The 24191-nt window shown below is 31.1% G+C and overlaps 2 protein-coding genes across 3 annotated transcripts in view; one reads left to right on the plus strand and one right to left on the minus strand.

Moving 5' to 3' along the window:
• The window catches only part of LOC139517297 (globin-3-like), a 58627-nt gene extending 48279 nt beyond the window's left edge, over window positions 1–10348 (plus strand). Inside the window, exon 4 of the mRNA XM_071308217.1 lies at window positions 7502–10348. Coding sequence (XP_071164318.1) covers window positions 7502–7648 — 147 coding nt within the window. The 3' untranslated portion in view covers window positions 7649–10348. The remainder of the gene's footprint in view (window positions 1–7501) is intronic.
• Window positions 10349–14823: 4475 nt separating this feature from the next.
• Window positions 14824–24191, minus strand: part of LOC139517296 (cytoglobin-1-like) — a 112530-nt gene continuing 103162 nt past the window's right edge. For both annotated transcript variants that reach the window (XM_071308216.1, XM_071308215.1), the window contains exon 3: window positions 14824–15718. In XM_071308216.1, coding sequence (XP_071164317.1) covers window positions 15500–15718 — 219 coding nt within the window. In that variant the 3' untranslated portion in view covers window positions 14824–15499. The remainder of the gene's footprint in view (window positions 15719–24191) is intronic.

A 24191-nucleotide genomic window follows, 5' to 3' on the forward strand; every position in this document is an offset into this window, starting at 1 on the left:
AGTTTGTAGCCGTTGTTAAACGTGTTTAAAGATCGCACTATGCACTATGCACTATGCAATATGATCAGAAGGCCTATTAAGGGAATATGTTAATATTTTCACTACCTTAATAGGGCAGAACCTGTCAAATATTTATGATGCGTTGAAAGTAAAACAATTGGGAAAACCAAAGATAGGTTACTTCATGGGGAGCTTTATCACCCCTAGTTTTTGGTGGGGTTCATGTTGTTTATTCTTTAGTTTTCTATGTTGTGTCGTGTGTACTATTGTTTTTCTGTTTGTCTTTTTCATTTTTAGCCATGGCGTTGTCAGTTTGTTTTGGATTTATGAGTTTGACTGTCCCTTTGGTATATTTCGTCCCTCTTTTATCGCGAAAGAATGTGAGACAAACAAGCAAAACATAATTATGTATTAAAATCAATTAAAATGAATGAATTTGCATCTTCTGTTTTAACATTTATTTCTAATATCTATAATACAAAAATAACGAGGTCCTATTTGTTAGCCGTCAGGGGGTAAAAACGACAAATCAAAGAATTCAACTCTATACATAGCTAATATAGGACAACGGTATTGATTTAAAATTTCACCATTCTAGACCCTTTTGTTTTCCACAAAACTAATATTGCCAATAATTTACAAATTCCGGGTCGAATCCGATACCGATCCCAATAGCATATTCACCTGTTACCTTTTACCTTATCTGTACGTTCCGCATCTGACAGGCGCACCACCAAACGGTGTATTTATGAATTGCTATACACACGGGTCATAATCACAGGGTTGACACAGCTAAATTCAATCATTGTCACATTGTTTCCCATTGTAGTATTTAATTAGCATGACAACAGAAAGCTATTGAACGCAGAGAAAACTGTGCATCATGACTTTATCAGATGACAATACCAATACAAAATAAGGCTAACACATAGTTATAATATACTTTTATTCAGTCACGGAGTCGCGGGTGTGTTATAGTTTATTTAGAATAAAAATAAGATATATGAACTTTAGAAATCACGAACAATGTTAAAAAGCAACTGCTTGGTGAAGAATTTCATTCTGAACTAGCAATCGCCTACCAGTTGTTTTCCACCAAGTCATAGTATATCAAAGTAAAAAGGAAGTAAATACTACATTCGATAAGAACTATTATAGTGTGCTTCGAGTCTACTGCAGACGCATAAATTTAGTTTAAGTAGAACAAATCAGATGAATATATTTCAGATAACAGTAAACAATTATTATACATTGAGATACAGAGAAAGATATGACATGCTTAATTTCATATGAAAAGGAATGCCAATCGATTAATACTAATTGTTTCCGTTTAACCAGATTAGGGTTAGAATGACAGAGTCTGTTATTTTAAAATGACAAATAAATGTTAAAAGCACAAATGTTTTTCTTTTATACTAGAAATTAAAAACAATCTATAAAAAAATGTGTAGGTACAAATAAACATACATAATATCTATAATACTAAAATAACAAGGTCCAATTTGTCAACCGTCATGGGGTAAAAACGACAAATTAAAGAATTCAATTTTGTATATAGCTTATATAGGACAATGGTGTTGATTTAAAATTACACTGATCCAGACCCTTTTGTTTTCAACATAATTAATATTGCCAATAATTAACAAGTTCCTGGTCAAATCCGATACCGATACCAATAGTATATCCACCTGTTTCCTATTACCTTATCTGTGCGTTTCGCATCTGACAGGCGCACCAACAAACGGTGTATTTAGGATTTTGCTATATACACGGGTCATAATCACAGGGTTGATACTGCTAAATTCAATCATTGTCACATTGTTCCCTATTGTAGTATTTTAATCAGTACGACTTTCTAAGATGACAATACGAATTCTAAAATTTTAATTCTGGACTTAAAATAAGGCGTATTGGTACAGTTTTCAATTTGTTAGCCGGCATGACGTAAAACAGTGAATCAAAGAATTCACGTCTATTTACAACTAATATAGGACAATGCTGTTGATTAAAAAATACTCCATTCCAGGCCCTTTTGTTTTCCAAATAATTTATATTACCAATAATTGATAAGTTCCAGGTCGACGGGTTCAAACAGAAAGATTTTGAAAGCAGAGAAAACTGTGCATCTTATACATTGTAACCGACATAACTTTATCAGATGACAATACCAATACTAAAATAAGGCTTACGCATAGTAATATACTTTAATTCAGTCACGGACCCACGATATCACGGGTGTGTTTGAGTACAAATTAAATAAAAATGCAATGGTTAGACATGAAGTGATTACCTAAGAGATTCTATGTATTCAAAGACCCTATCGATAAATATGCCATACCAACTTCACAAATAAAACTAAGTCTTCAAGTGTAGATTCTGGGTGCTGACGTTTTTTATCATCTTAAATACGTGTTTTTGTGTTCTTTTAATTGTCTTTGTGAATTACTATTTAGATCAGTTTGGTAGTATCCATTTGGCGTAGCTGGTGACATATACATCCCATCATTGTGTCATTTTGCTTTGGTAATTTTAGGTATTCTTGTCTTTCATTTTATGCTGATAAGCATTTTAGTTTGTCTTTGTTAGCAATTTCTTTTTATAGTAAATCAGATTATAAAACACTGGTGTATCCCTATTTTTTAAATGTTTATCTATTATGACTGTTTGTTTTGTTTAATATTCATTTGATGTGTTTGAGCATTTGGTTTCCCATTTGATAAGGGACTTTTCGTTTTGAATTTTCCTTGGAGTTAAGTATGTATGTTATTTTACTTTTCATTGTTATTATAGTAAATGTTTACTTACAATGTTGATATTCATAACGTCATGATTGTGCTATAATTTTGTCTGTGAAGTTAACAAAATGGTACTGAAAGGCGTTTTCTACTATCATGAAGATAACCATTCTTATAAAATGAAACTCTTCACCAAACGCATAAAAATTTAAGTTTATAGTGATAAAAGATTTTAAATTCAAGAATATCTAATCTAAATTTTCTCCATAAAAAAGTACTACTTTAATGGCTGAGAGTAGTATAGTTGCCTGTAATGCAGTAATTGTTCAAATCATTCAGTGTATTTTTCTTTCAATATGCCAAACCGATCGATTTTCAGATGATATAGAATCCTAAATTATTCTTTAAAATTAACCATGTGTTTTTAAAAGGAGAAAAAAAAACCCTGCTTAAGTTAGAAACACAACTCTTAAAAAACAAAGATAACAGAGTGTGTATTCGTCTGCATGCATAGTAAAACTCGAGAAAAACAACTCATTAAAATATTTTTCATAAGTCAGCCGTTTATATCTTAATAAGTTCTATCATTTTTATGAGAAAAATAATCTACCACTTGTTATATGCAACCATTCTGAGTATCTCAAAGGCTTTATCTATATAGAACATACTTTATTCTTTGATTGATTTGTTTGACAAGTAGAACATTTGTAGTCATGGGAAGATGCATTACAGATAATTGTACTAAATTGATGAACCTCGACAAAGCCATTCTAATCAATACGCATAAGGCGAATAAAATGCCAAAAATTACTATGAAAACACTAAATCGAAGATATAAGATGTCTTTTACATGGCTGAATATGCCTTTTTGATAAATTCATTTTGACCAAACCGGATTCTTTTTTGGTGTACTTAGAAATATCAAGAAAGGAGCTATTATGATATTGATGTTGAAATATGGAAAACAAAATTAATTGGGGCTTACTTAAGATATAGTTTGCAAGCCAGAAAATAAGAATTACACGACACACATATGTAGTTTTAAACAAATACTTTAAAAACACTATGCATATTTGAAGGAAATCACTTAAAAATAATATTAAATAACGTTCAACAATATTATTTTGACCTCGCGAATTACTTTATCAGACTATTGTTTGGGCACTAGAATTTTGATATAAACAGTCCTTACTAAGATTGACAAATTTAATTCATATTGGAGTGCTCTAATTATACAGACAACCGGTTCCATTTTTGGAGCAATGAAAAATATTTACCGATCTTGTACAACGTGATGCTTCAACAGATTATTTGAGCCCAATTGATCGTCATTGTCCATTTTTAGTTTTTACGATTACACGTGATCATTTTCTTTAATCAAACTAATTTAAAAGTAAAATAACAAAAATATCGAACTCCGACGAAAATTTGCTAAGCAAACAACAAAATCAAAAGCTGAAAATAGCCTGAAATGAAGAAGTAAGACAAAAAATGCGGTTTAAATAAGTTGTGTTGAACGTTTTGTTCAAAAAGCTTATTTTTATTATATTTTGAAGGAAATATTTTTTCACTCAAGCATGTACAATTTTGACTTGTACGGATCAATACTGAACGACTTTAAAAACGACACTCATTTTGTTTATTTTTTCCCCAAAATCTTGTTTGATTCTCTTACAACTACTTTTCATTTTTACTATACTTCATTCTATTTACAAAAAATATACATCTGACTTACCTATGGTTATTGAACATACCGAATTTTTGAAGTCGCACGAATTTTTTAAAGCGAAATTCGGGACCCATAAAATATTGTTTCGTTTTTTTTTTTTGCTTTTTGAAACAGTTCTTTCAATCCTTGGCAACACTTAAATCAGTTTAAAAAGGTTGCACCTCTATATTGTCAAGACTGAGCAATAAAAATCAGCCCATAAGAATACTGCAAACAGAAAAACATAAACGTGCTGCAACCATACTGTATGACTTCGAAAGCTCGTCTTATTGTTCTTCTGACAACGATACAGGTAGACTGGATTTGTTGCTGACCATCAACGACCAGATCAACGTGTGGTGACAATGCAACGTCAATAGAATTTGATTACGCAACGTCTTTTCCGATACATGTTTACGGCCGCAACGTCAAATGCTAATCAAATTGCCGAATGCCATTGCGTACAGATTCATGCCATAAATGTTTCTTATCAACTGAACTGCCAAAGAATCGACTGAAGGAAAACCTTTAAAGCCCTTAAATTCCAACTGCATAATTGCCAAAACCCACTTGATTGGTTGACTAAATACAAAATCAAAAGGCGTAAAACAGAACCCAAAACACGTCAGACAGAATTTGTTGACCTGTCTGACACTCATTTTGGCGTTTGTAAGAGGCAGTCATTGCTTTTGACGGTGACACATTCATTCAAAATTCAGATTTTCTCCCATTTTCACGGTCCACTGAACATAGAAAATGATAATGCGGATAGGGCATCCGTGTACTGGAGACACATTCTTGTTTTCTAATGTAAAACTGTATATACTGGACTTAAACTTACAGTTAAAAATCAAATGTTATATTCACATGCAATTTTACAACCACAAAAAAAGCAGACTAAGTCCCTGTAATTTTATATTATATTTACACTGGATACTCTTTAATCTTTTATGAAAATAAGAAAACAAGATGTGCTAAACTTAATCGTCACTTTGCCTTAACTACAATTTAACCACAGCCTTTCAATAGAGATATAAAATTGAAGGCCATAGTCATCTCCATATAATGTAGTTTTTTTTCTGAAGAATTATTGTAAAAATAATGTTGTTATATTTCAAAGAAACCAGGCCCTTATTTAAGAATTTTATTTTCGAAAGGAGTAGGTCCGGTAAGGGCCGATTTTGGCCTCAAATTTCAGGTTCATCTTACGAAAGATTTTGGACACTTTTTAAACACTTAAGTGTTTATTTCAATTGATTCAATTAGTTTATGTGAAAGATTTTTAACTGATTTAGTCATTAAAAACGGTCCAATTCAAGCTTAAATTTGAAAAATCTATCAAATATGCCAAAAAACGTCACTTTTCAGATGGTTTTTGTCAAAACTGAAAGTGGACGCATCCGTGTTCATCCTCAACCTTTATATATGTTATATATTATCATCAAATACAACTTACGTTTCAATATTATGAATGAACACGAATGCGGCCACTTTCAATTAAGACAGAAACCGTCTAAAATTTAACTAAAATGCTCAAATTGTGAAGATTTAAGTAATTTAGCATGACTTAATGATGCTAATACCTGATATATGTGTATTGAATTGTCAAAAACAGCCCATATTTATGTAGCAGAAGCATTCTACTTTTCTGTAAATAGCTAAAAGATTACATTTTCACAATTTTGTAAGACTGCTATATTTTGGGGCCAAAAAGGGGTCTTACTGAACCTACTCCTTTATCGGCTGCATATTTTTGTTGTACTGTTGAATCGTACATGACTGAAGGAATAAGTGATTTCTTACATATAAATTTTTCATTTATTTCACATTGACAATATGTGTTGTAAGCAGTTGTAGAACTATTGTCAATTAAAGAAAAGAAATTTATAACTGAATCCTAGTTAATCAATTTTTGTATTGGTAATTGATATTGTTTCAATCGAGGTTTCTAAAGTCCTTTTCATATCTAATTGGCACTTGTTCCAGCCATCTTATAAAACAATTGATCATAACGAACTATTGAGTTTATTTGAGGCTTCAACTTTTATAATGAGAAATGATTAAACTGCACTTTTGTCCGTGCGTAATTGGCGTTAGTCTATGAATCTTTGCTACGTAGGCTTAGACAATATTTTATTTACTTTTCTGAGAGATCTGTTCTTAAGAAAATATGTTAAGCCTATTTTGAAAATACTTCACTGGTAGAGGCAAAATAATTGGATTTGTACAAGATTTATAAATATTAAAAAAATGATAATGTGAATTTTAAGATTGTAATTGTTGGGTTGAACAATATGTGTTAACACCATTCCTCTCATTTGAATGACAGTCAAATCCAGCTTTCTGGTTTCAATACCCTTTAAACATTTTAGGTTTGGCTGACCAAAACAAACTTTGATATCGAGGTTTTCATTCAAATGAGAGGTCTCGTGGTAACCAACCAATAACAATCTTAGGTAGTACCATACTATTTTAACAGATATTGTCCCGAGAACTGTCCTAAGAGATTTTCCGGAATGTAGCCAATTTATATGGACGTTGAAATTTTTAAAATGGTCTGGTTGTCGCTCAAGTTAATTCCCCCTTTTTTTTTATAATTGTTAGTGTTAAGATGTATACATACAATTTTAGTTATATATATATAAAGTAAAATCACAAAAATACTGAACTCCGAGGAAAATTTAAAAAGGAAAGTCCTTAATCTAATAGGCAAAAAAAAAAGTTCAAACACTTCAAACGAATTGATAACAACTGTCATATTCCTGGCTTGGATCCGGACATTTTCTTATGTAGAAAATGGTGGATTAAACCTTGTTTTGTAGCTAGCTAAACCGCTCACAGTAACAAAAAATTCCATTATATGGACAAAGATGGGTGAACAAAAATAAGACATAATAGGTATACATGTAATAAATATGGGTACATCAGGCAACATTGTACTATTATCTTAGTCACTATAAAAAAAACCAAATATAAAGAAACGTTTACCTTGGCACATAATACATATAAATATATAGTAATTTAATTAGCTATTAATTATTTCTTTTCATTTTTTCAGTTTATTGAGAAACCATTTTTAGATGCTGTAAAAATTACGCTAAGTGACAGATATACAGACAATATGGATGGCATCTACAAAATTACTATCAAGTTTATACTGGAAAATTTAACAAAAGGAGCAGAATCAGCGAATGGTATTTCCTGACAAATTATATTCTCCCTTTTACCAGATGAATATATTCGGATAAACAAGTCTTTCCTTGAAGTCCGTTTCAGACAGTGCATATTGCCATAGAATCTTATAGATCACACAGGAATGCTTGAATCTAATCTTTATCGGTGTTGGTGGCGCTGCTGTTATTTTAATGTGATAATTGTAACAAACCAATGTTGATGCCTTAATATCAACGGTAATGTTGTATCTATTGCAATACTTTAAAATCAAAGATTTTAGAAACAAATCTTTAAAATATGTTAATTGTTATGTTTTAATGTAACAACAGAATGAATTCTTAATATTGATCGAAAGTTTTAAAGCATTTATCTTATTAGTAGATGAATATTTAATGTGTAAATTAAGAAAAAGGGAATATTGTCAATTTTTATTCATTATTTATTAACTATCAATTTATTTATCTTGTACACAAATTTATTGGATAATTGCCAAGCTATTACATCTATCCATGACATATTAAATCTGTTCACGGAATTAACCAGTCAGGAAATTGATAAAACTAATTAGGAATGATATCGGTCAAAATTTGGTTGAATTTTAAACTTTAATATTTATTTTTATTAATGCCTGATCATGTATAGAAAGGTCTCTGGATAAACACACAACATTATTTGAACAAATTCAATTAATCTGAATAAAGTATTGAGAGGGTTTATAAATATCACGCCTTTCCAAAGTTATGCAATAATATGTAAAGCAATAAGATGTGTTTTTTTTTAAAAAACATTTCACGGAAGCTAAATTCAAACATTACATGAAATTAAAAAAGATACAGATTCTGGAATCATAATCACCTCCTAAAATACTATGTGTACTGTGAAAATTTTGGACTCGAACACATAATTCAAAATCAGAGTCGACCAGTTCTTCCTCTTACTTCAAATTGCTGCTTGTTGCGCGTAGAAGCAACACAAAACACTTTTCAAGTCATTTGTTTTGCCTTGTCGGAGATAAACCCAAGACCTCTTAGGGACGAATATGCTTTCAAGAGACCAAAAAGTGCGATAAATCTAAGAATATACAGCTACGACCAGACTTTCTCCAGTAATAAGCAGGTGTCTTAATAATCTGAAAATAAAGAGATGTGGTATGATGCCAATGCGACTATCCAATTCAAGTGGGTGTAGGTAATTATAGACAACCATGCAACCTTCAAGTAGTATGTCATCAGTTTTGGGTTTCTAATCTTTTAACGGACTTAAAGCAGAGTAATATTTGTACATTTTGATTTTGATTGCCATTGCATAATTTAATCTGTCATTCATTATTTCATTCATTTATTCATTCATTCATTTATTCATGCATTCATTAATTGAACGCCATCCTAAAAGGGTGTCCGTTAAAAGAACACGTGATCGATGCAGCTCATACACTCATGGTTTTAAAATTTAGTAGTTTTACTGCTATATGGTGTATTATTCATAAAAAATGAAAAACATAATTGATCTTTCTGTTTAAGGATAATACAAAGATGAAAACTTGATACCGATTTAAACTTTAATGAAGCAAATCGATCTTTTCTAAAGCGCGTCTGCAATCAATTTTTTAACTTAGCCTTTTAAAAAATTGCTTAGCTTAAGTATCAAGTTTCGACTGAAATTGATATTATTTAAAAATAAGCTGGAGCTATTCAATGTTTTGTATTGAAATACAGCTTGATCACCGGAACGTTTGACGATATATCTTGTATAAATGTTCCATCTTAACATTGTTAATCTAAACAGCTTCATTAAAATGTTTTTCATACTTCGTGAGCTATGAGCGAAAGATGATGAAATAATCAATATAAGTACATTATAACTTATCTTCATTTCCACTAGTTATGATGAGATGGGATAAGACTTATGCATTGTAATAGTTTCAATGTTATTGTTATTTTGATGACTGTTACAAGCATGATAGATTAAACAGTATGTGAACACCAATTCAAAGAGGGTGGATAATTTTATTGAAACCATTGTAAATAATTTAATATAGTACACATTTGGCCTGGAAAGATTGTCCTGTTTTAAACTTGAAATTTTTTAAAGCATATTTAATGTTTCTTTCACTTCAAATAATAATTTTAAAAATTATAATGTCATTTTATATGGAGTTAAAATAGGTCATTGGCTTTTAAAAGTATGCTATTTAGTTTTAAGTTCAAAAGATTTAACAAAAGATTTAACAATAAGCATAAGAACAAATTATATCAACAAATTATATAATGCATGAATTAAATGAAACAATGGGAGACAAATGTTCACAAAAAAACAGGAACAATAACCACCGTTACACCAATGATCATACAGCCATATGGATCTAAAAAAAAACAGCATTGGTCGAAATCTCTGATTGCAGTTTAAGTTATGAAATTTGGCATTATTTTGGCATTATTTGCGAGATACAGATTATGTCTGTGTGATAATATGATTTTCCTCTAATTTATAAATCTCATTTTGAGTTCCGTTTGGTTATCGTTATAACGTAATTGATGTCATTTTCGTGTCATATTATTATAATATACAAACATTATATGAAGATGAACGTATATATACAACGTATTTATTTTTGAATGAACAATACTTATGTGTGTTGCTATTGGTTTTTAAGTAACAATTAAAATTGTGAAAACCTGTATGTTTTAATAATGTACTTGAACTATAATAGAATTAAATGTACATTAGTTTTTTTTTTTATTGTTGTTACAAACCAACACACAATTTCACTTCCTCTTTATAAGCAAATATAAGCAAACTTTTACAGTTTCATTGATGTATGTATATCATATTGTGTTTAAAAGAGGGACGAAAGATACCAAAGGGACAGTCAAAGTGTGTCCGGGAAGCAACCATTTTGTTTTAATTATTGAAATATTTATTTTTGTGATAGGGGAGGATGTAGATTGAAAATTCAAATGTTGTTTTTTGTTCTCTGGACATTTCAGAAGTACTGGTTTTTTTGTGTGTTTACACCGGTTTTGATTTATTTTGCGTAAATATGTAAATTTTCTATTTTTAGATTCAAATCAAAATTTGGATGATTTCAGTGAAACATTAATAAGCTGTATGCATATGTATATGACATATTACACACATTTGAGCTTTTTAAAATACTTTCCCAAAGCATTATCACAAACAACAATATGTTTCCATATTCGACAATGGTAAAAAATATTTAAAAAAATCACTTTATAAATGGCATGAGTCCGTATCGCTTTTTAGTTTTAATATTCATCTGGACTGCTCAAAGCCGAATAAAAAAGAAAAGCAACAAATAAAGATAAAAAGGACCTAAATCAATATTCAAATCCATCGCAGGTCAACTTTTACTGAATGAGTCAAAACCGTAGTAAATGCTCTTTTCTCCAACTTTAGAAGACGAAAGTCAATTCTAATTTGACCATTGGTAAATGAATCTATTGGAAATTATTTTGTTTTTTCTCTGACTTTGTCGCATGTCACACATCTGTGAAAAAAATCTTCGAGATTATTCGCTTCAACGATCCAGAACAACCAGGCTGTAATCGCTCCATCTTTTATATGATCACGTTCATAGTGATATTGTCAAAATAATAATGATGCTGCTATATCATCGCTTTGGTTCTTAATGACTAGGATAAAATTTGATTATACTGTCCATTTCTTGTAGTGCTCAATAGGTTTTTATCAACTGTTGGTATTTGCTTTAAAGTTGGCTACTATCGTCGAATGATTCTATTTTGTTTTGTAAACTTCTGGTGACTTAAGAATTAAATTATCGGTGTTCGAAAAACTCTTTACAGAAGTAACTGATTTTACCTATCTTGATCCGTATGAATCCAAGGCATGTTAAACAAAGACAATCGCTCGCACAAAAGATTTTATGATGGATAATCGCCAGAATATATAGTTAAACATACACTAAGGTATTGGAAAAGGTCAAAACATTGAAATTTTAATTGATCTCTCAAGTGTCAACTGGATCATTGTTCTCCCAAGTTTCTATCCGTTTTGAGGTATAATATGTTTCGGTTTAGTAGACAATATGTTTTTTGTGTTAACGCTAACTTTGAAAGCAACGCCAACATGTTCCTTATTGATGCAAGTCTGTCCTATTACTACTAAAGCCCAGCTTCAACTGTTGTGCTTATTGTTCTCTGGTCGGCCCTAGGCGTTTGACAAAGACGTGCTACTCCCGCAAGGTGATAAAAATTCACATTTGATATTTTTGTACAAGATTTTCAGCTTCAGGGATACACAGATCTTTGTAAATCTGCAATGTCATGAACGACGAAAAAGAACCTTGAGTTTGGCTACAACTGCTAAATATTCTTGGTAATCTGTGACATTGATATAGTTTGCACAAGTTTTTTTGAATATGTAATAAGATAAAAATTGAAGATATAAAAAACAATAAATAAAAAGGAATACTAGTACACCAAAGGCGAGACGGAAAGACCAATAGTCATAGTGGTGAACGTACACAAGAACTAAACTAATTTAGGGATTTATTGTCCGATTAAAGAATAATGATGGATCACACAAACGGTCATTATACCTGACTGCCTTTGTTACTCAAATAAAGAATTTGACAAGAAATTACCACTACAATCAAATTAACGGGGGGATTATGTCTAAAACATTGAGAAATAATTAAACCGTGAACAAGAGCAATAGTGATGTAAATAACTGCAACTAGAAGAAATTATATATCTTATTATCTCGTTTCTTATGCTGTGTATGCTGAATTGCGCACAATTTAATAGAAGAGTAGATATTCTGTAGAATTTTTCGATCCGTCTATTATGATAATCGAAATATCAGGCAATTACTCGAAAATATGTCAAAATATAAATTTAAAGGCATAGCTCATATAAGGAATTACTCAATTGTTTCATTCATATGCCATTTTTATTGATATTTAATTCCAATAATACTTGGTGTTTACAGAATATTCCCTCCGATCTATTATAGTTTACAAGATCATATAAAAAAACTGGAAAATAAGTGAAAAAAGCTTCATTGAAGGGCAAATATACATTAAAAGAGTCGGCTAATGGTTACGATCATCTTAACAGTTTTCTGTATGTTTGGATTTGTAAAATGTGGTTTGTGTTTGTTTTGGTCATTTTGCATTGTTTTTGCTATGTCATTGTCAGTTTGTTTTCTACAAAAGAATCTAATATCCCTTTTGTATCATTGTCTCTCTTTTGGTATTGCAGATCAGATAATAATGGGTGTTGTTAATTATATTGTTTTACGAAAAGGTGTTGATTTTAATTTAACAAGTCATCTAAAGGTTTCAGTCAGCTAGAATTTTTGTATATGTCATGTTGCTGATGTTTCTTCCTCATTTGAGGACAACAGCTCCACAAGGAATAGTCGAATGATTTTGTTGGAAATGGGAAGTAGGTAGATAATGACATTGTGAACATGTTTGCCTCGTCAGATTTGTGATACATTTGTACCTCAGAATGATTTCTCGGAGTGTCAGAGTGTACATTAAAAAAGTATAATGCAAAAATGATCAATCCAAATGTAATAAACAACTTACTATATTTAGTATAACGGCTGTACAGGAACGCAAATTATCGTTAAAAATTAGAAGTCACTCGCTGACAAAGCAGGGAAAAATCTTGTTTTAGATCAGTAATGTAATTACGTTTTACTACTCGATTACGTATACAAAATCTGTGTATAGTCCTATATAAACATAAATCCGATTATGCAGTTACTAGTAAAAAGACCATACAAATAATTCAATTACGTTCAGTAATCACATCGCAAAATCAGTTACGAATGATTAGAACATCAAAGGTTACAAATTGAGAGGTCACATACAGCATAAAATAAAGAAAATTCCAACTACTCTTTCAGCTTTCCTCTTCTTTACAAAGAGACGAATAAAATATAATAAGAATATACCTTGTTGTATCATAAGAAGATTCACTATTGGCATGGGGTCGAAACTCGCATGTTCACAGTAATTCTATTTTTTACACTAAATATAAATATGAGAAAATATAGTATGATTGCAAATAAGGCAACTCTCTACTCGTGACCAATTGAACTAGAGGTTAACAATTATCATAGGTCACCAACATCGAGTAAAAACCGGTACGGCATAGTAAGCTATGAAATGTCCTTAAATGACAAATGTAAAACAATTCAAATCTAGAAAACTAACGGCCTTTCAAAACAATAAACGAAAAAGAAATATGATAAACAGGCACGAAAAAGGCTGTTGTGTTGCGTAAACAAATAAAAGACATAAGGCGTTGGTCCATTTATGTGACGCGCAGCTTGTGGTGTTCTGTGCTGTCGTTAATTCGTGTGAGATATTCATTATTATTATGCGGTTCATGTTCGAATGTACTTTATATCATTCATTTATATATTTCTCTGTACTGAGTATTCTTGCGTTTGTTTTTACTGTATTCATGTCACATAGTGTTGTCATTTTTTTAATTATAAGCGGAAAAGTTTCTATGGATGTTGGCTTTTGTTTCTTGTTGAAGTTCAGTGTTTCCGTGGTTTTCCTCTTACAGTTGATATGTTTCTCTCGGTTTGAGTTTGTTATCCGGGTTTAATTTCTCTTTATCGATTTTAGAATTTTGAACAACGGTAAACTACTGTTGCCTTTATTTACGTTTATGATATGCCTTCTTATTGCGAAAAACTATACGGGTGCCTCTTCACGAGTTCAATCCGGATTTTAGTATGAGCAACTCATGCCAAAAACGAATAATGAGTGTGTATAGAGACTAAATGAGCGATACATTTCTAATTTTGTTGAGCTTGAAATGTAAAAAATAGTTTCTTTTATTTATACGCAATCCAGACTTTTCATTGTCGAATGGACCCAGGGGTTGACTTCAGAATATAAACATAGTCTCATTGACCTTACTTCTCGGCAATTGAACCGGTCCTAAATGTGCGGTAGGAAATTACTTCTGAGAACATTTTAAAGCACTGAAAGAGTTCTTTTGAATCTGAGGATAATTTTAAGACACACCCGGAAGAAGCTGAGACATGAACTCCGATGTTTCGTGTAGGAAATTTAATATCCATATGCAGCACACACTCTTCTGATCATTACAGAGCTTACCTATGAGATTTGTTGTTAATTTGTTCTCCTCTTGAATGTTCATGAAATATTTGCAAAAAATATTCAGAAAACAACAATTCATTTATCGATATTATTATTTAAGTATGCGACAAATTAGGTGAGCATTATAACAATTATATACATTTTATACTTCAAAAAGATTTTATCATGATGCAGTCATTCAAATTATTGATTAAAGTGTTCATCAATATAAAATACACCAAGAAGAGATAATTAAACATACATATCTATATATCATAATCAAGTTAGTGAAAACCATAACAAATTTAGCTTTCTTAAAACCTTTCTTCTCGAGAATTTTCCCAGCGGAAGCAAAACTGAAACATGGATTGAAATGCAGCACATTATATTACACTAAAAAGGCAATGTCTTGTAATGATATATCACGTATATATACAGATACAACACAATATTTCAAATTATGTATAATTCAATTATGATATTCCTGTATTTCATTTCAGGTTTCGAGCTTTTCTTATACATTTAACTTTTTTTAAAGTTGTAAAGTAGACGGTACAATTGTGTGCGGCGAAAAATGCATACTGACTAATTCCATACATCACTATATATAATGGGTTTATAATTTATTGCTTACATCACATACAACGGATATAAATTATCTGTACATTTACCTCAATTATTTACACAATTTAAATAAGGCATTTCTGTAACATCTCCTTTATGCATAATCTGAGGCTTTTTCCTGAAAACCTCTTGAGCAGATTAGAACCATTAGCTTTCTGCTGTTTTTACCAAACACCTATCGTTTTCTTTCACATCTATTTCCTGGCCATTGTCTAGTTTAATTTGCACATACGTGTCATCCGTGTATCCTTCGACAAGGCTGTCTAGAACAAAATCGATGGTAATAGTATATACAGTTGCCATGTAGTCTGTATATCTATCTCCCAACGTTATCTTTACTGCCTCAAGGAATGGGATTTTTATTTTCTGTAAAAAAAGTTATTTGATCAGGTTTGTTTGTTAAGTAGACTACACAACGGATATAAGATTTTCAATTTAATAAAAAATTGTCAAAATGATGTAAATAAATAAATATATAAGTGTTTTTGAAATTCATTCATAAAATGTATGCTTTCTAAATAATAAAATATACAATTCATGAAGATCTTATTAAGCGAACAAGAGTTAACACATTATAGTGTTTGTGTAACAGTTACAGTTCCATAACTCTTAAACAGAATAATCACGGCAAATAACAAATTTTAAATTATAGGATAAAATAAAAACAAATCCTCAGTTAAGTCAGAGTTATCCTTCTTTGTTTACTATCATATTCAATATCTGAAGTTTTGCCATAAGTTAAAATGATCATACAGAACAGGTCTGCCACTGATTTTTGCTTGAAATTTGTACAGAAAGTCAATCTACAAATATAGAAAGAATGTCAATTCAATTTTGGCATATCAAAATTTACCTTAGTTTAAACAACATCCAGATAAATCATCACAAAACGATATAAACAATTGAAAAATATATTAAGAATACTTAAACAAGCAAATTTGCTTTAAAAAATCTTTGTCTAGCTTGAATTTGTTAGAAAAACAAACAAAACGCAAAACAGACAATTTAAGAATGATTAACATGAAACTAAACAAAAACCGGCAATACACTAATGTGCTGTAGAAGGATTGACCGTTCTTCCTCTATGAGGGACACCATATGCATTGATATTTGCAAGTTAAAATCAGCCGCATTCGAGCTGACGTAAAAGAGGGAAAGAGTTGGACAATGAATTACAGTGGGGGATGGGGGACCCAATCAAAATTAAGGTCTATTTCTAAATCCTATATTTCAGAACGAGTAAATGTAAAACAGATGCACCTGTTATCCTTGGAATCAAAAGCTGAGCGGATGATTCTCTCGCAGATACTTATTTTCAGGATTTCAATTTATTATTGAGAGTTGTTGTTGGTACTATACTGTTTGTCGTCTATTTTGTTTTTATATTTTTTGTTTTAAATCTTGTGCATTCGGTGCTGATACATGTTTAATAAATTAAGTTTCTTCTGCTAGTGTCCATCGATATCTGTTCATCACTTCCCATTTCTAGAAGGTTTAAACGTTGAGAAAGGCGACTGAATAGAGGACTTTAATAATTCTTATGAATAATGAAACAAATTAAACATAATCAGTAAAGACGAAAAACGATAGAAACATTGATGAATTTAATTACTCCAGAACACGAGGGAAAAAAACTTAATTTACGAAAGTTTGATGGTTACAAATTGTCAACGGACTGAGTTAATAGTCTATTACTCATCGACATACAGACAGTAATCTGTAATTTAATGAAAGATATTGTATTTGGCATCCTTTTTCTAGGAAATGATTAATATGTAACATATTAAGTTGTTTTAAAAGTGCTCTTGTCATGTCTTGATGCAAATTATACCATTAATTTCCGTCCCTTTCATTTTACGTAAATTTTACAAAAGACAGTATTGCAGATAAGAATGAATCTCTCAAAGATCCCTCAGTGCTTAAAGGCAATAACACACATTTAGTCTTGACTTTGCTGTTTTCTTTTTGAAATGATGAACCATTTTTCTAGATACTCAATTAATGAATGGCCATTATTTATTTTGAATATATTGAACCATAAAATTAATTTTTGACTCTTCACATTGAAATATCCACGAAAATCCGTATCATATGTCGTATCATCCCGAGACACCGATATCAGCCCAAGGGCCTTTAAGTCCGAGGGATGATATTGGTCGAGAGTGATACGGCATGTGATACGGATTTTGCCATGTTTTATACGTTTTATCATATATTTCAACAGAGAGTTATATTATATGAACTGTTTTCTGATCCATAGCACTAGGTTACCTTCAGTTCTACTAAAAGCCTTAAAAGAACTGCTCAATTACTTATCCAAAGCACCTGGGTTACCTTACAATTTGCGTGCTGTTGTTTTAAAAATATTTTGTTTATTATTGTACTTTTTTGTGTGTTTTGTATTTTTTATAGTTCCATTTAGTGTGCCAAAAAATTTAAAAACTTGACGTTCGTGACGTTACATGTACATACCAAACAATGACGTCATTCAATAAATTACGTCACTCCCGAATGGCAGTTCTATTGGACCTTTTTTGAGGAAAAATATTTCTTAAGCTTACATAAATAAAAACGGACTTTTTGTGAAAAAAAAAGTTGGGGTGTGATAAAGGGAAAAGGTGTGATAAAGGGTATGCGATAAAGGGTAGGGGTGTGATAAAGGGTATGCGATAAGGGGTGCGCATCAAAGTTGCGCGATATGGATTAAACAGCAGGCTATTTATCAAATATTCAAAACTACTGTATTTACTACTAAACATATGATAAATATAAATTTCTGTCAAAAATAAGGCTTAAAGAACTTTTTATATTATTATATTAACAATAACAACGTCCAAACATGTTGGCGTATGAAGACACAACGTCAGAGTGGGCGTGTCGCCATAAAAATTGACAACATTGAAAATAAAAGTAATACTTTTAACCAATCAGAAGACAGTAAATACACCAAATTTATTTATTACTATATGCAAACAAAATACCAAAAAACGAAGACATTCAAAAACTCTATGAAATACGAGGCAAATTTTAAAAATTACTCTCAACGAACTAAATATAAAAAAGAAGATGTGGTATGATTGCCATTGAAACAACTCTCCACAAGAGACCAAAATGACACAGAAATTAACAATTATAGGTCACCGTACGGGCCAGATTCCAATAATGACATTGAGTATAGAAATCCCTCTTCCACTAGAATCAAAACCCAAATAAAGAATTCCCTGTCACTCATACATGCATACTTCCCTTTGGATTTCATGATTACTTAAGTGACTGCATTTTGATATATTATCATCATAATATACAGTTTTCCCCTTTAGTTTCATGTAGTCATCATAAAAGAAACCTCAGGAATAGATTACCTTAGCTGTATTTATCAAAACTTTGAGGAATGTTGGTCCTCAATGCTCTTCAACTTCGTTCCTTATTTGACCTTTTAACTTTTGGGGGGGGGGGGGGATTCGGGCGTCACTGATGAGTCTTTTGTAGACAAAACACGCGTCTTGCTTAAATACAAAATTTAATCCTGGTATCTTTGATGAGTTTATATTCAATATTTGCTTAATCATAATGTAGAACTGTCAGTAGCAGCTATTATATATATTTTTTAAATTTTTTGTCTTTGATAGGAATAAAATGAAAAATTGTACAGAATTGTTTTAAAGTTCGATCACATGGGTCAATCAGTTAAGTCGAACGATGAAATTTAAATGATAATAGTATGTGTTTCATACTTGTATATTGCACTTATTGTTACCAAGTATGCCAACAAAAAAGGAAGAATATATTTTCGCAATCGTTGTTCTTGAAAAGAATTTGAAAGATAAGATTCAGAGTAATTAATGGATACGAAATTGGAAAATTGTCCAATCATAATTAAGAATTGCCTGGAGGGAAACACATGTACTTGTTGTAGTTTTTTTGCCACACAAAAAGGATTTGCAAAAGGTTGGTAATAAAATAGTTGCAGTGGGTAAACGATTTGTTTAAAATAACAGACGATAAACAACCATAGCCATGCGACCAGATTGGTATATAAAAGGCTTTAAACTGTCAAAAGTTCGCCAATAACTATTTCAAGGTTGCTCAAATGAATAAAATGCATTCCAAGTAGCACGGATGAATAAAACATTTGACGAATTTACTCTAGAATGATGCGTCTATGAAAGATAGAGATAATTGTACAGCCTACATTGTTATCGCTATTGTAGTGCTCAGGTACTGTAACACATCTAAATTAGTCACAGTAAACATTGACAATGACAATAATATCTTAGTATCATGTGTTATTGTGTCAGTGAGACCAGCTGCAATCGTAATCAGGAGATAGTGAAGCCGACGTTTTTAAAAAGAAGTAATGGGTTTAAGGGAGTACAATCATAACGTATGTATATGTTGTGTAACAAATTGGAAATCAGAATGATTTGCAATCATCCAAGATAGTACAAATTTAATTTCCAATATTTATCAGTAGAAAGTATAATTCTGATAAAGACTAATTTAAATTCCAGTAGATGTTGAAATTTTAATATGTACAAGGGGGATTTTGGAAACCACTGAATTCAAATTTGTACTGTTACATGCATTGATACTAACACTTTGAAGGTATTAGCGAAGGAGTAAGTCCGAATGGGTGTATCTAATTTTCACTAAGATCTTATTGGCAATAAATAGTGATTGTTTTCAATAATATTTGAGATAGGTCTTTCTGTGGTTTTACCATGATATGTTATAGCATAATAAATGCAGGGTATCCAATTTCATTTAACGACATCTCGCTGTAAATACACCGAACAGTACATCAATAATTACTTAGTTCTAATATTGACCACGAAAACCCAGATGATGTCCCAAATAACAATTTAACACAGCTTGATATGTGACAAGTTGGATAGAGTTGCTGTCTAATATACAACACGATTATATTACTCGCGGTAAACAAGAAATGAAATGAATGAAACATTTAGCAATGTTTTTGACAAGTGTTTGATGATAATATACGACTTATTACACAAGTAATTCCTTATGGTTTAGTTCTGTCAGTTCTTTTGAGATATTACATAATAATACCGGCGCTACAAAATAACTAGTGTTTCTGAAATAAATGAATATTGATTTTATCAACAGATATAACATCAATTTATCACGTCGTATAGGGATATTTTTCAAACGTGTAAAACAGATAACACGTCGCGATGTAAGATTTTAGAGAGAATTCTAAGACATCTATATTAACAGTGCTGAATTCAATAATAAAATCAATCACTTAAAACTCAAACTTAACCATCGCCATCTTTCTACCACTCTGTATACACAACATACAGATTACAGATTGCATATTAAGTATACCCAGAATGAGCATCTGTCAAAAGAAGGTAAGATCACAGATTTACAAATCAAGACGTTTTAGTGAACACCCAGGGAATTTAGTTTGTATATTTTTGTTAAGACTACAAGTGCGCTTATGACATTTATGCCAAACAGATTTCCGTATGAAAAGGGAAAACTGCTTTTCTCATAGAAAAATCAACATAATAAAACATGAGATGAAGGTTATTCAAAATTACGCCATTCATTTATATTTATTTTGGTGGATGTTCAACGTTCTGCACCTCAGTGCACGTACACATATTTATTTCATACATTGAAACGCTGACTTTTTTCTACGTTTGTCTTTTTTTTATGGCGATTATTAATTTTTGTAACAAAAAATGTATGGTGAAATGAAATCATTTTAGTGCGAAACTGCATGTCATTGGCTGTTTAACAACACGTTTTAAGAGGCTCAGATAATCGGAAAAGCATTTGAAAAAAAATCTAAATTACGTTTAAGGTATATTGATACATTGTCTTTGCATTCAGATTTAATATTCAGGCTTGTTCTTGATTTGCATCATACAACATTTTACGAAAACCCTTAGAATTTGCATTCTTTATCAAGATTGTCTCACACAGCAATGTGTCTGTATCATTATAAGAAAAAAAAGTAAAATCACAAAAATACTGGACTCCAAGAACAATTCAAAACGAAAAGTCCCGAATTAAATGGAAAAATTTAAAGCTCAAACACAACTGTCTTATTCTTGACTTCAAAATTTCCTATTCCACTGTCAACATCTTTCTATTTTTTTTATTACAAATTTGATAAGAGGTCTCACAGTGACAAACCAATCTCAGATGATATTAGTTTCAAATGTACTTTATATGTCAATCGCTTTGTCTAGTCCTCAACTTATTTATTAACGTAGACATGTGTACGTTTTCACTGTAGTTTAATTAAACTTCTAGTTTGACGTAGATTTGGCAAACTGCGATGTATGTTCGGACCCTGGATATTTGACCCCCCCCCCCCCCCCCCCCCAGCCGGCTGATAGTGTTTTATGATTATAAATACATTATTCATTCATTGTCATTATAAAGATTATAGGCACATAGTTTTATCAAATATGGTTTTACTTATCGAATTGGCAAGTTGATGATGACAAACATTAACTCCGTTATATGAAGTCAATATATGTTACTGCTTGTTTCAGTTAGAAAAGTGTTTTTCGATTAAATAGTAGTTTAGTTTTATTATTATTTGTGGTATATGCTTTTACTAAGTAGTAGAAAATGTAAATTGATTGTGCTGCATCTGAGTTCAGACCACAAGATAGCCAATCGTATACGTTTAGGTTGCAATTGGTACAAAGTACTATTATAGTACACGTGTGCATGAGTCAATAATGCTTTTTGCACAGTTTATTTTTAATTTACTTTTGTCTAATTTAAATTTGATTTCTGGTGCTGCTTATATTGCTGCTCAAAAGGAAGCTATTAAACCAAGAGTTTCAAATGGTAAAGTTGAAATCAGCTTTTCGTAAATTTTACGAACGCCATCACGAGTTGGTTGACCGTTATGGAATATCCGTTTTACAAATGATATGGGATATGTACGTCGTAACTACAATCCCCTTCTCTTTCATGAATGTGACCTACCGAATTAGTCTATTTACCGGATTTTTTATCAAATAAGCAACACGACGGGTGCAACATGTGGAGCAGGATCTGCTTACCCTCCTGGAACACCTGAGATCACCCCTAGTTTTTGGTTGGGTTTGTGTTGTTTATTCTTTAGTTTTATATGTTGTGTCATGTGTACTATTGTTTGTCTGTTTGTCTGTTTCATTTTTAGCCATGGCGTTGTCAGTTTATTTTCGATTTATGAGTTTGACTGTCCCTTTGGTATCTTTCCAGTCCATCTTTTATATATAAAATATGATATTTCTTATACATTAATATATTCAAGATAGCCCAATCGGGTTCGGGAAATAGTAAATCCGCTTCCCTCGGAATGGAAATATTATCAAAAAAGTAAAATCATAAAAATAATGACCTCCGAGGAAAATTCTAAAATTCTAAAATTCTAAACATTGCTAAACGGAAAGTCCCTTATCAAATGGGATTACATTAACAACGACGTGTGAACAAAACAAACAGAAAAAATACACAAAAATGTAAAAACAAATTAGGGATACAGCAGTCAACATTCTGTTATCATCTTAACCACTATAAAAATAAACAAATATGTAAACAAACATTCAACATGGCACAATGACGGGATGTATAAGTACAGAGCAACGTCATATGTTGTAAAGAAAAAGAAAAAAAAAAGCATATAGACAAAGTATAAATCGAAACCACTGCTAGTTAGTAACGTAACACTTTTTCTGTGCTGATAGTACCATTGCAATACTAATTTAATGGGTCTTTATGTGACTACAACAAGCCAAAATTGATGTATCTTACCAAACATAATATGTTTCCTGCAGCACTTACTTTAATTGATTAATTGAAGTTCTTGTAAAGCATATTCTTAATTCATAGTTCAATATAAGAGAGTGAAACAATTTTACTCACGTCATCGAATTTCAAGCATGTGTGACCAATGGCGAACTACATGTACTCTAATATATTAGACTATGCTTCTTAAACTGATCTATATTACAACAATTTCTTATGGTGTATGGCAAGTCATTCCATATTTTGATCGGAGGACAAAGAATAAAGAGAAGATTCCTTGAAAAAAATGTGTTTAGACTAGGACTACATAATTATATTAATGTATCATTTCCCCAAAGTTGGGAAGCTATATACCTTTTACAGGATTTGCCATATTTCTTTCTTTAGTTTTTTAATCATTTCACCCCTATTAAAGTTCTATTTATAGTAACAGCGGCCAAGTTCGTTGGTTTGCAGGGTAATCAGACATAATTACTAAAGCTGACCCCCTGAAGATGATTTCGGCCAACTTTGGTTTAAATTGGCCTAGTTATTTCAGAGAAGATCTTTTTATAAAAGTAAAAAGTTAATTAGAAATACATTTTAATTTTGCATCTTTTCTAGTTACTGAATGTTTATGTGTATTGTGGGATTTTAGGTTTCGAAGATGAATTTTATATATGCAAACATTTAGGCTGTTTTTCTGGCTTCTATGATATATCAAAAACAACAAAAATTGACGCTCAGATTTTAGTAGTTAAATATGTCTTGACTTATTTTTGAGTCATATATATTTGAATTGTTAATAAATATAATTAGTAAAATTAATTGGACAATATATATCGCAGTATTCCAAATGAAATTCAAAACTATTTTATTGTGACATAATCAATTATATATTTTTGAGTCTTTCTATACTGAATTGTTTTACTTCCTAATTTTCTTCTCTCAATAACTTATTTGAACTAGTTGGATTACAAATAAGAAAGTATACCACTAAGATGACTGGTAACGTGCTATATGTATATTAATTGATAGTCACAAACTAGAGTAACATCATATAAAATGACTTCGTCTT

Source organism: Mytilus edulis, chromosome 3, assembly GCF_963676685.1.
Source record: "Mytilus edulis chromosome 3, xbMytEdul2.2, whole genome shotgun sequence".
NCBI classification, from domain to species: Eukaryota; Metazoa; Mollusca; class Bivalvia; order Mytilida; family Mytilidae; genus Mytilus; species Mytilus edulis.